The sequence below is a fragment of the Rhinolophus ferrumequinum genome, chromosome 3 (assembly GCF_004115265.2).
Source record: "Rhinolophus ferrumequinum isolate MPI-CBG mRhiFer1 chromosome 3, mRhiFer1_v1.p, whole genome shotgun sequence".
Classification (NCBI taxonomy): Eukaryota; Metazoa; Chordata; class Mammalia; order Chiroptera; family Rhinolophidae; genus Rhinolophus; species Rhinolophus ferrumequinum.
Genome location: NC_046286.1, coordinates 12,569,387 through 12,583,114, shown reverse-complemented (window position 1 = coordinate 12,583,114; position 13,728 = coordinate 12,569,387). Strand labels below are relative to the sequence as shown.

General features: G+C 47.4%; 1 protein-coding gene across 1 annotated transcript in view; it reads right to left on the bottom strand.

Moving 5' to 3' along the window:
- Positions 1-1,742: 1,742 nt before the first annotated feature.
- Positions 1,743-13,728, bottom strand: part of PTK7 (protein tyrosine kinase 7 (inactive)) — a 58,041-nt gene continuing 46,055 nt past the window's right edge. The window contains exons 16-20 of the mRNA XM_033102898.1: positions 13,098-13,330; positions 12,007-12,087; positions 4,204-4,355; positions 3,178-3,356; positions 1,743-2,727 (exon numbers count right to left, since the gene is read on the bottom strand). Of these exons, the coding sequence (XP_032958789.1) occupies positions 2,567-2,727; positions 3,178-3,356; positions 4,204-4,355; positions 12,007-12,087; positions 13,098-13,330 (806 nt within the window). The 3' untranslated portion in view covers positions 1,743-2,566. The remainder of the gene's footprint in view (positions 2,728-3,177; positions 3,357-4,203; positions 4,356-12,006; positions 12,088-13,097; positions 13,331-13,728) is intronic.

The following is a 13,728-nucleotide window of genomic DNA, read 5'->3' as shown; positions in this document are numbered from 1 at the left end:
TCCTGCAGGGGAGACTGTAGAGAGAGGAAGGCCAAGGACAGAATTCAAGAGAACAACAATCTCTGGGGCACGCAGAAGAAGGAAGCCTCAGCTGGGGCTGGCCTGGTCAAAGGAGGGGAACACGGCATACATACCATCATCCAAGTCAAGAGAGGGGAGTCTGCAAAGGCAGCTGTGGCCAGCAATGTTGGCTGCTGCAGTGTGATCAAGCAAGACCACGAGTGAGAAAAGGATCAGGGATTAATGACCTAGAGCAGTGCCTCCCCAGTTCTTCCAAGTGCAACCCATGTTAAGAAATCATTGTTACATCGCAACCTGTGGTGAATTCGATTTTTGCTCCCAATTCTTCACACTCAGTGTTGGAATTAAACAGCCACACCCTTTGCCATGTGACTTTGCAGAACCTACTACTGCTGTTGCTGCGTTTTGACATGTGACATGCTTTGGCCAATAAAATGTTAACAGACTTGTGGTTTTAAATGTGCCTGTGTGATTTGCCTTGACCTCTTGTGCTGCTTCCCCCGCACGAGAGTATGCGCTGAGACCAGTAGAATAGACCCAAACTAGTCCTACAGCCTGGAGCCAACCCCAGCTGAACTCAGCGAGGTCCAGCCAAGATCAGCTGAACCTCACCAATCTGCAGATCCATGAGGGAGAAAAATAAATTGTTGTCAGTGACTGAGATTTGGGGGTTATTATGCAGGATCACCACCCCAATCGCTGACTACTATGTAACCCAGTATACACAAACATGTATCAAATGTTACCAACATTTTGTAAAAGAATACTTACCCTTAAGGTATACAATATACTCTGATAGTTTCTATCACGTTTCATGTTTTTAAAACGCTGGTTGCAACCCACAGTTTGAAAAACACTGCTCTAGAAAAATTTCTTTTTTTTTCCAGTCCAACACACCTGAAGGATGTAACACACTGTATATCAAGTAAGTGGCTCAGTTCCTTGCTGTGTGACCTTGGGGAAACTACCTGGCCTCCCTGGGCCTGCTTCCTAATCTATGAAATGAGAACAGTAACATCTGGCTAACAGAGTAGTTGTGGCGATTACATGAGATAATGAAATAATAATGAGATAATAACGCATGTTAAGTGTTTAGCAAAGTGACTTGGACAGAGCAAGTATCCAATAAATATTAGCTGTTATTTTCATTGCTGCGAAGTTTAGTAAGGAACAGAATTAATTAGAGCAATTTCCGAGTCAAGGACTCATTTCTTTAGGATGGGGAACCAGGCAGAAGTTACTGGAATACGGTAGAATATAACACAAAGTCTAGGTAACTGAGAGGCATGAATCAAACCAGCTGAGGGCCCGGGAGCAATGAGGCACTAGCGTCATCCCTTTGCTCGATATTACCCACTCCATCTACCTCAAGTCTTAAAGGGATTCAGAGATCTGAATCTGTCATTAACTTCTCCTGCTGTCCTACTCTAACTTGTCCCACCTCACACTTCCCCTCTCCCCACCTGAGCGCGAGGACGAGGCTAGGCAGCAGTGAGTAAGTAGCTGGCAGTCAGAAGCCACACAGAGTCCTGCAGACAAGAGGTGGCCTTGCCTCCTGAGCCCACATTCTCGCTGCTTCCCAAACCAGAGAGAAGGACCCGCATCTGCCAGTTATTCCTGTCTAAGCCCCAACAGACTCAGTGAAGGCACATGGCCCCTTCTGATACGCGAGGGAAGACGGGACATGATTCAAGGGCAATGGCAGGGAATTAACATCAGAACCGAGTTGTAAAAAAGGCTTCTTTATTGAGAGCAGCGAGTGTAAAAAAAAAAACAAAACCAAAACAAACAAACAAATAACAACAACAATAAAGGTGTGAGGCAGGGGTGGCCCCCCTCCCCATCTCCTCCAGGGCCTACCACTCCCTCCCATGCCCACCCACCCCACGCTGCAAATACATACAAAAGCCGCCCACGGTGCATACAAAAAGGGCGGGTTATATAGTGTCAAAAGCTCCTGAAAACTCCTTCATCTGCCAGGCACTTAGGACGAGGAAAGGAGAGAAGGGTGGGGAGGAGGCATGGGTCTGGGTCAGGCGCACAAGTCCATGCAGGGAGGACTCATTGGCTGTCCTCCCGTGATCCCGGCACAGACCCTGACGTGGGCCTCGTGGGCCAGAACTACCCAGGAGTTTGAGTATATTGAGAAACACCTCAAACCCAGCTCATCGTCAGCCTAGCCCTCCCTGGGCAAAGTGGGCAGATGAGTGGCAGAACTGGACCTGGTCACGGGGAGGAAGCCCAGGCCAGGAACTAGGGTTACCTGAGGCATCCACACTGTCCCTGATGGGGGGAAAGCTGGCAGAGAAAGCTGCCCAGCCCGAAGCTCTCGTCACCCCGTCTGGGTCCCCATCGGCCTCCCAGAGGGCTGAGAGTGAGGAAGAGGAGGAAAGCCCAGGCCCTGCCCAGACCTCAGCAGCGCCTGTGGTGCGAGGGTGGGGCCCCTAGGGCCAAGGAGGACAGGGCCCATCATGCTGCGGGCACCCCTCAGGACGTCCTCCCCTACCCACGCCATCCTGACGCACAGGCTGCCTGGGTTCCCTCCTCACAGCTTGCTGTCGGCGGGGCTGTCTCCCAGGGTGTTGGCGATCTCACTGAAGGAGGGTCGGTCCTTGGGGCTGACGGCCCAGCAGCGCTGCATCAGCCGGTAGAGCTTGGAAGGGCAGCCCTCAGGCTGTGGGAGTTTGGCCTTCCCAGCCTGCAAGTCTGCAGGAAGAGAGCGGGACGAGTGTTAGTCAAAACTTGTAACCACCTGTCCAATCGTCTGTGGAGCCTGCAGTTCCCATAAATCGCCATGGGAGGGCGACTCGCGGTGGGGGTGACAGGCGTGGGTGTACAGGAGTGGGTATACAGGAGTGGGTATACAGGAGGTATCTTACAACCAAACTGGTTAACTCCCCTGGCCCCAGCTCTCTCGGCCTGGTTGGGGCAGGGTCCGTCCACACAGCGCAGAAGGCAGCCAATGCATGGGGGCAAGGGCTATTTACCAACCAGCATGAAACCATTGCAGTATTTCAACAACTGGAACGGTCATAACTTTGTACCTGCTAATACCAGCCCCGAGAAGGAAGGCAGGCTGAGCCAGCCTCAGGACATTAAGCAAACGCTCCACCTGGAGAACATCTGGACTCGTCCCTTGGAAACACAACTGCCTACCTGCCAGCACTTCATCGTCGGCCTGCCCACCGTGGGGCATGTCTCCGTGGGTGAACACTTCCCACATCAGCACACCGAAAGCCCAGACATCAGACTTGGTGGAGAAGTCACCTTCCAGGATGGCCTCAGGGGACATCCAGCGCAGCGGGACCCAAGCCTGGCGGAAGTGGTAGTACTCACTGCAGAAGAAAACCGTACATGGGGGTTGGAGTGGAGCCCCTGTGGCTCACACAGTGGGGGGAAGTGAAGAACAGGGCCTGGGATCCCCCTCTCATGCCCGGTCTGGGTCTCATACCCAAGATAGAACCCAATGTTTCTACATCAGGGCACTCGGAGAAATTGGCAACATTTATGCCGAGCACGGAGGTATAGTGGATGAAATGTGGAGGCATCCATGTGGGGTTTTATGGTTACAAATTCTGTTAAGAATCAAACCTTGCCTAAATGTTCATGTAAATAAAAAAGCTAATACTCATACACACTTCCAGTATTGGTTTTAAAAAAGGTGAAAAAGGAGAACACGTTACATGGAAAGAAACTTTCAAAAGCTTTACTAGAGATAAATCAATCATGACTAACGCAATAGTCAGAGGAACTGGGGTGACTCAGAACTGGGGTGACTTGAGGGGAAGTTTCTGGAGGCAGTATGTAGTGAGTGTAGGCATTCCAGAGCAATCTTTGGCTATGGGTGCTGAGCTTTAAATCATAGACTTGAAAATAATAATTACTGAATTCAGGAAGGTATAGAGGGAACCATATGAATAGTTTAATTATACATAAACTGTTATAAAATTTGACTAGTTATTAGAAAGGATTTATCATTTTTTATCACTAGAGAAAATGTAAAAATGTCAGGGTCGTGTGGCCCACTGGCTGGGACGCCTGCCACACCTCTGGAGGGGATGAGAGGCTCTGCCTCTTCCTGGGCCATCTAGCTTTGGATTAAGCAGACATGAAGCCCTTCCCACACCCCTCAGACTACATCTGTCCTCTGCCCCTTGCCCCGCCCCACCCATGTCCTTCTACCTGTTGTACACGTCCTTGCTGAGCCCCAGGGCCGACACCTTCACCTGTCTCTGGGCGCTGACCAGGCAGTTGCGAGCGGCCAGGTCCTTGTGCACAAAGCGGTTGTTGGACAGATGCTCCATGCCCAGGGCCACCTGGGTGCACAGGGCGACCTGGAGTGAGAAAGGGGCTTGTCAGAGCACCCACATCAAGGGGCATCAACGTGACAACCTCCAACACAACCCTTGGTGAGGTTTCAATGCCATCGGTGTGATGCTTAGGAAGCCCAAAAGCAAAGGCACAACAGCCTCAGTTTCCTTTCCTGTAAAATGGGGATGATGACAGTGCCTGCCTCACTTGGGTCGTTAGAAAAACAGAATTAAATGAAATTAAGCTTATGGAACCACTCAGACACACAGCAGATTCTAGATAAGCGAGCGGCACATGGGGCAGGGAGAACACATAGTAGTAACCACTCGCTGAGTGAAAAATAACTGGTCAGTAACCATAGCTTACATCTTTATGGGTTGTTCCTTTCCCTTGTTACTTCAAAATGACATATTTTCTATAAGTTGTATATTAAAAAAAACAAGACACACACACAAATATATACATATATAAATATATATAATGTGTGTGTTGTGTACACACACACACACACACACACACACACTGGTTGCCTCCAAAGAGGGGGATCTGGGGGCTAGAGAAGGGAAAGGTAGGGAAACTTTTTGTTTACGTTTTTTAAATTGCGAACTACATATAGAAAATATCAACTATATGTATACTTTCACAAATGATTATAAAGCTCACACCCAGGTAATGGTCTCTAGTTAAAAAAACAAAACCAACAATGCTAGCACCCCAGAAACCCGTAAGGGCTCCTTTCTCCTCGTACATTCTCCCGTTCAGAGGTAATCACTATCCTGACTTTATGATAATAATTTCTTGGCTGTTCTTTCTACTTTTACAACTTACACATGTTCTCAAACAATATGATTCGGTTTTGGAACCCGATGTGGTTGGAAGCATACAAAGCGTATACTCTTTTGTGCCTGATTCGTTCACTCAGCATTGCAAGAGTCATCCTTTTTTGGGGGGCTACCATTATACAGAGTTCTTTTTCATCCTGACTATACCACAATTTAGTCATTCTCATGCCAATGCATAGTTGGGTTTTGGTTCCGCCCCCATTTTGAGGCTATTAAGAACAGTGCTGCTATGACTGTCCTTATGGGTGTACACGTGTGAGTTTCTTTAAGATATCTAGGTGTGGGTCTGGACTAGGAGTATTGCTCACTCTCCAAAATAATGCCAAACTATTTTCCAAAGTGTAAGAAAGTTAGGGATATTTTTCACTGATACCCTTTTAAATTTTAGAGACACATGAATGTATTATTATATAGCATAGCTTACGTGTAGTGCTAACTAAGTTATACTAATACCTTTAAAGTGTATATCAATGAACTGAATATTAATTGAGTATCTACTGTACCCCACACACAGCTGGGTGCTGGTGGAATATAACAGGAATGGCAAGGCAGGGCTCCCAGTGAGAGGGCAGTCTAGAAGGGAGACAAGAATTGTACCAGCAGAAGACTGCCACCACCAGGGAGAAAGTGTTCCACACCAAACATGTAAAATTGGAACACCAGGAGAGTGCTTGTGGAGATCCATGGCCCTATGATTTCAATCACAACTGTTCAACTCTGCCATTGTAGCACGAAAGCAACTAGAAAAAAAAATGAGTAAATATGCTGAAATTTGCATGTCATGACTTTTTTTGGGGAAACTTGTCATAAATTCTTCTTTTAATTTTTTTTTTACCAACTATTTAAAAATGTACAACCCAGTGGCTCAGGTGGTTGGAGCGCCGAACTCCTAACGTGCTAAGGTCGCTGGTTCGATTCCCATATGGGACAGTGAGCTGCGCCCTCTACCGTTAAGATGGTGAACAACGGCTGGGCCTGGAGCTGGGCTGCAGTGAGCCACTGGAGGATAGTGTGGGCTGCCGAGAGCTGCTGTGAGTGGCCGAACGATGACCCACTGCCTCAGCTGGGGGGAGCACAAGGCTCATAATACCAGCATGGGCCAGGGAGCTGTGTCCTACGCAACTCGACTGAGAAACAATGGCTTCAACCCGAGTTGGGGCTGGGGGAGGGAAGAAAAATAAAAAAATAAAAATGTACAACTCAATCTCAGCTCACGGGCCATCCAAAACAAGCAGCAGGCCAGATTTGGTCTCTGGGTCACAGTTTGCTGATCCCTAACCTAGACCACACTTGTCTATCCCCTTCCTGCTTCTCTGACCTTCTCCCCTCCTCTCAGTCTCCCCTCAGCCCGGTCCAGCCTGTCTGTCCTCTGCCATTCTCTCCCAGGTTCATTTCCCTTGCTCACAATCTCCAGGGACTGGCCCTCTCCCTGTTTTGGAGCTGGTCACCTCCTCATAGGGGCCTTTCCTCCCAGTCATATCTAAGAGAGCTTCCTCCTTCCCCATCCTGTTATCCTGCTTTATTTTGTTATTCCATAGCTCTTGTCACTGCCTAAATGTATGTGTCCGTTTGTTTACTTCTTTGTTGTCTGTCTCTCCAGCCAGAAAGCTGACTCCATGAGGACAGGGAATTTATATGCTGTCTTGGTCACTGTTGTGTCCCCATTTCTGGCATATAAAGATGCTCGAAAAGGTACTTGAATAAAAAGTATTGAATACATGAATGACTTGAATAAATGCAATGCTTAAGTGGCTAAGATTTTTTTAAAGTTTGAAACCAGATTATTTTAATATATGTTACCTACCTTTAACATATAATCACTACCATTGTCACATTTCTCAATTTTGGATTTATCTTGAGGAAACAGAAAGGTCTTTTTTTGTTGTTTGTTTGTTTGTTTTTAAATAGAACCTTAAAAGGCAGCAGTTGGTTTTCTGGTGTCTTTCTCCTTCTCTCTTTCTCTCGATTTTAATGGCCAAAGTTGTTGTGACCAAAATAGTTTGGGAAGATGATGGGCTAGGTTTTGCTTGTTTTGTCTGTCTTTTGTGAGGAAAGGTTGGGAGAAGAGAAGGAGGCCCAGGGACATAACGGTTCATGGAGTTCAACACAGTCTCCTAGGACGCCCAGTGAATTTCTTAAATTGAAAAGAACAGAGCCTTGCCCTTGGAACCAGAGAGTAGTGGTCATCTAGAGACCACCTCCACCCCAAGTGTTCCCTTTTCTGGGACAGATAACTCAAAGGTGGGGAGGTTTCATTTCTTCCTTTCTTTTTACAAGGTGGTAATCTCTTAGCTGCCTATGGACCTAAGGCTGCTTTGAAAGAGGGGCTTTGCACATTGTAAACTTCTCCCCCAGGACTAGTCAGCCATCCTTAATGCTTCTTGAAGTTAAAATTTTTTTTCTATATATATTTTTTTTAACTTTTGTTAACAAAGCAAAAAGTGAACTTCTCTGCACTTATTAAAAAGTGCAACCTGGATAAAGAAAATATGTCTGTGTCCTTTTCCTCTATAAATGTGTGAAATCATCAGTTTTGAGTTTGCATTTAAAATATTTCATACTCCTCAAGATTTACATATAAGGCAAGATGCCAAACCATGAACCTAGTATGTTACCTTTCGTGTAAGAAAGAGGGAAAGATGAGAATATCTCCTTGTAGTTGCTTCTGTTTGCTACAGAAGCATTGGAAGAATAAAGACAGCAGTCACACTGGTCTCTGATGGGCAGATGGGACTGGGAGGGGCTGGTGGAAAGGGCATGACGGGAGACAGGACCAAGGGTGAGGCTCTTCCATGTGTATCTTTGTACATCATTCTGGCTTTTGAATCAGATATTGTATTCCCTATCCAAAAATGTAAAATAAAAATACATATTTTCTAAATTCTTAACTCTTATTTTGATCTTTGACCTTTACTCTTCTAGTATTTCCTTTTTTTCCTTCTTTTTTTGTTTTTTGAGGGAGGTAAAAAATTATGGTAAAATACATACAACATAAAATTTATCATTTTAACCATTTTTAAGAGTGCAATTCAGGGGCATTAAGTACATTCACAATGCTGAGCAACCACTAATATCCATTTCCAGAACTTTTCCATCATCCCAAACAGAAGCACTATATGCATTAAACAATAATTCTCTCCCCTCGCAGCTGCTGGTAACCTCTTTTGTTTTCTGTCTCTATAATTGGTTGTTCAAGGTACCTCATATAGTGAAATTATACAATATTTGTCCTTTTGTGTCTAACTTATTTCAGTTAGCATAATGCTTTCAAGGATCATGCATGTTGTAGCATGTACAGAATTTCATTCCTTTTTATGGCTGAATAATACTCCACTATAGGCATGCAGCACATTTTGCTTATTCATTCATCTGTTGATGGACTTTTGGGTTGTCTCCACTTTTTGGCTTTTATAATTAAGACTGCCTTCTTAAGAGCATAAAGAAAAATAAAGACCCATGTCCCCTTTGTCACCGTTGCCTTATCCAAACTTTAGGAGCAACCACCAAGGGACACATGGGACCTGTAGCATTTCCTTGTATATAAAAACCAAGCAAACAGAAATGCAAAGAGATCCCTGTGACCTGTGGAAGATTATTTAACCAGTTACAGGCCAGCTGTATGTTTCTTCTGGCATATAGACGCATTCCCAGGGTCCATAAGGGAGAAGTCGCCCCTTCTATTGCATTCCACGATAATGCAATCGTAGAGGGATGAAAATAAGAATGTGGCCAAAAACCAATATCATCGGTGATCAAGGAAATATAAACCAAGACCCGATATCATTTGTACACATATCTGATTACAAAAGGTCAAAAGTCCGTCTCCAACTTATCTCTGACGGTTCGGAAAAAAAAAAAAGCATGAATTGGTAGTTACAAAATAGTTACAGGGATGTAACGTACAGCACAGGGAATCTCATCAATAATGTCGCAACAACTACGTATAGTGCCAGGTAGGTATTACACTAGTCAGGAGAGTCATTGCATAAATTATATAAATGTCCAACCACTGTGCTGTGTACCTGAAACTAACATAAAATAATACTGAATGTCAACTGTAACTGAATAATAAATAATTTTAATATGCATGAAAAATAATAATACACATACCTACAGAGAGAATGAGAAAGCTAATGGGGCAAAATGCAAACAACTGAATCTGGATAAAGGGTGTGTAAGGAGCTCCTTGAACTGTTCTCAGACTCTTTTAAGTTTGAAATATCAAAATAAAAACTTACCAAAAACACACATGCATGCATGCGCACACACACATATGACCAAAAAGCACATTAAAAAACAACTAACTAAATAAGTAAAAACATATGTGTGGACCAAATTATGAGAGCATGTCACAGATTATTCAAAGGTTATGGTTAATCTTATTCTAAATTCCTGAAATTCAAATAGGAATAAAAGAGAATGGGAATGGCAGAGAGTTACCTAGTGCAAGTTACCTAGTGCAAAGAGACCACCCAATCAGAGACAAGGAGACAAGAACACTTGTTGAGTACCTACTGTGTGCTGCACCTTGTGCTAGGCCAGCTGCCTCTCCTACCGTGTCTCCCCGAAAATAAGACCTAACTGGAAAATAAGCCCTAGCATGATTTTGAGGATGCTGGTAATATAAAATAAGCCCTTATCCGTCTTTTGGAGCAAAAATTAATATAAGACCCGGTCTTATTTTCGGGGAAATACGGTAGGGCTTATTTTACAGTCTGAGCATCCTGAAAAAATCATGCTAGGGCTTATTTTCCGGTTAGGTCTTATTTTCGGGGAAACACGGTAGGATAGGAAATATCAAGTGCACCAAATATAGCATTGGGAAAGTTTCATTTTAGTTGTGTGTGTGTGTGTGTGTGTGTGCGCGCGCGTGTGTGCGCGGTGCGTGCGTGCGCGCACATGTGCTGGGTCATGATGTAAAATGCATTTCTTATCAGGAATCCTAATCCAAAAACATTTGAAAACCACTGTCCTACACAAGGACCCTTCCAACTTGAACGAGCTTAGGAATCGGCTGGAAAGGTTGTTTGAAAACCGCAGGTTCTCACACCCCACTGTCAGATACCCTCAGTCCCTAGTCTGAGCGAGGTATGGTCCAGAAATCTACTTTTTTTTTTTTAAGCAATCCCACACCCTCTCATCTGATGCAGATATTGTCCTGGGGGAGGGTGGCACCCAACTTATTGAAGCTCCCCATCAAATTTAAGATGCTCTGGCACCACGCGTGGGAGAGCTCTGCAGCAAAGGTCATGCCTGTCAGCTAAATGCAGTCCCTAAGGCCATGTGACGGGGGCAGCTGGTTTCCTGTCAGCCTATGTCCCTGTCCCGGCCACAGAAACCTACCTTGACTCGCCTCTCCTGAATCCATCCCCTTCCTGCCATTCAACTACTTCCTGACCTTGAGAACTTAACACAAATGGCTTTCTCTACCAGGAAACCCTCTTTGTTAACCACCACTGTCTGTCTACCTAAAGGAAGCGAATGCTTCGACGTCTCTTCATTTACGTCTCTTACGCGCTTTCTGTGTTGCACCTGAAGTCTGTATGGCAGGTGCTTCGTCATTTGCTTTCGCTCCCTCACTCGATCCTAAGTGCTCCGAGGATGGCTGGCAGTTTCACTTTTGCGTCTCCAAGGTCCCTTAGGACCACGGCTGGCTCAGTAAAGATTAGCTGGCTCCATGCAGGTCCTAATTTGTGAGCTCTGGAGTTCTGACATCCCATGCTGGCGTAGCACGTCCTGTCCTATAGCTTCCCAGAGAGGGAGGTAGGGGCTCAGTGTCAGGAGGCCAGCTCTGGGTGACCTGATGCCAGGTTACTTGCCCTATCTGGGCCTTAGTAAATTCACCTCTAATAGGAGGAGGCCAGCCTGAAGAGCACAGAGCCACTTCTCCGAAGAGATCAGGGGCAGCCAGGGTCCCACACACCTGACTGATCAACCAGCCACACCTTTCTGCCTTGCCCCCAGGGTCTGTGACCTAAAAGGCAAGGACTGGTCACCTGGGAGGGCCCTAGCAGTGTCTGCCTACCTGCCCTGAGCTGTGATTGGTTTATGAAGTAATGTCACTGTCAACTGGGAAGCAGAGCGCCCAGTCACGGGGAAGGAGGTGGAGCCATTTCGGAGGGTAGGGGAGGAGGCTGTGGGCAGGGAGAGGCGGCACGCAGTGGGTATCATCCCATGTGGCCAGCGGGGAGTCGGCAAACTTTCCTTTCTTTGCTGTTGCAACCCAATCTGCTCTACCATGCGGCTCCAGCCAGCCCAGAGCAACCCTCTGCCCAGAAGGCAGGAGGACAAAAGCAAGGAAAGGTTGTGCAGCCTACAGCACCAGTGACAGTGAAAGTGCGAAAACCATAATGGGTGAACCGCAGCAGCCCATTCACAGGACAGTCTTCCACACTCAGAAGCTGAAGAAACACACTCGGGGCCACACGCAGCCCTGCAGACCCCTGGACACTCAGGCTGCTTGCTGCTCCTCCGGGGAATGTGTTCCCTGGTGCCCCTCCACCTCAGTGTTCGCTGCAGGGAGCGGAAGTCCTGCCCCAGCTGCACGGGGGAAGAGCAGCTCTTCTATAGGAAGGCAATGTGGCAATACAAAGCCTCTTTTGGGCTATGTGATCGAGGACAAGTCACTTAACCTCTTAAACCTCAGTTTGTCCACCCACAAAATGGGGATAGTGACACATATTAAGAGGTTTATTGTGATCACTGAGATAACACATGCAAAGTACTTACCAGAGGGCCTGGAACCCAGGGAGCACTCCATCAGTGGCACCTGTTACAACGACAGCCCTTGCTCTGAGCCCACCCTCGGGGACCTCGCCCTCCCTGTCCTCACCTTCTGCTTAGTGCTGAGGGGCTGTGACTTCAATTTTTCATCCTTGCTCTTGGAAATCCTCAGGAATTGTTTGAGGTCTCCCTGCGGGAAAAGCCAAGCATCTCTGTCAGGTCAGAGCCCAGCTATCCTGTTCAAAGCCTCAAACCAAGCAGGTGCTCACATTGCCCGGCAGGTGGTAAGAAGCCCTGACCTGAATGTCCACCCCAACCTGGATGCCCCTCCCATGGAGCAAGTCCAATGGGAATTAACAAATACATAGGAGATGCCTCCTAGAAGCTGTCTCAGTCAGAAAGAGAGTCATATCTACCCTCAGGGGAGCCCCCAGACAGGCAGGTGCCAAAGCCCCTGCCCCCAGGGAGCAAAGAGGGAAACACAACCCCCCCATGACCTCTGTCCTCCAGGGGTTTATGATCTAATAAACATAAACAAACAGGAGGGAACCCCAGCAGCAGAAGCATATACGAAGCACTCATAAGCGCTTCGAATGAGAAGATTAAGGATTACTCCTCCCCTTCCTGCCCCACCCCCACCCTAGCTGGGGGATTTGATAAGCAGAAGGTTGAGGACCAGGGGGAGTAGGCCAAGGTCAGTAGCGGAATGGAGAGTGAGCGGCAAATCTGGGCCTGACAAGTGGGGGGGAAAGAGAAGCCTGGTAACTGGGGTAACACTGGTGCCTCACACGGTACGGCATGCCAGGAAGGAAGGAAAGCCAGGTCCTGAGAAGTCTATTCTCAAGGGGTGATAAGCCCTGGCGAGAAATAAAAATGACAAACCAAAGAAAACCAGAGTCAGGGGAGAAGACCTAGAAAGTGTCCACGCCGTGTGTAGAGTAATGCCGGGAAGAACTCGGAACCAACCCCCAGACACAAGGCTGGCAGGCAGCAAAGACGGGGTGCCATCAAGGAAAGGCAGGTGTGGGAGAGCTGGGGTGGGGGGGTGGGCAGGAGGCTGAGCATCTCAAGGTGGCAACAGCAGGCAGGCCAAGGTCTCAGCGGAGCCCACATGAGACGAGGTTTCCACGGTGACCCCTCCACCACCCCCCTTAGGGCACTGCGCTGTCCAAGACCCCCAGAGCCCTGCCAGCAGCATACCAGGTCCACATACTCCAGCACCATGTAGTGGGGCTCGGCCTCCCGACACAGCCCCAGGAGCCGCACCACGTTGGCATGGTTCAGCTTCCCAAACATTTCGAACTCCCTCCGGAAGTCCAGCTGCTGCTGCTCGTCGCGGCTCTGGAGGCTCTTCACAAGCACCAGGGTCTCTGCCACCCCCTCCTCCAAGCCCTGCGCCTTCGCCAGGAACACCTCCCCAAACTCACTTTTCCCTGTGGGGACAGGTCGGAGTCAGCCAGCTGCCTGCACCCAGGCAGAGGAAGCCCTGACTTGGGAAGGCACCTCACTTCTCTCTGTCACATAGTGGGGTCCTTGCTGCAACCCCCCCCACACACACACCTGGACTGGGCCGCGCCCTAGTTCTGCTGTGGGACCCTGAGCAAACCCCTTCTCCTCCCACCCTGGGCTTCAAGTGCCCAGCAGTAAAATAAAGGGGTGGGATTAACATTCACAGTGTCCCAAAGGGTGGTCTGCATGAGTTTTAGGTGGCTCATGACAAACGTCTTCAGGGTTATGTTTTAATGTATGCTCAGAAAAAATGTAACTAGCACCAATCCCTCATTTCTCACATTTTTCTCCTAGAACAAAGCTAACTTTAAAGTTTAAAAAA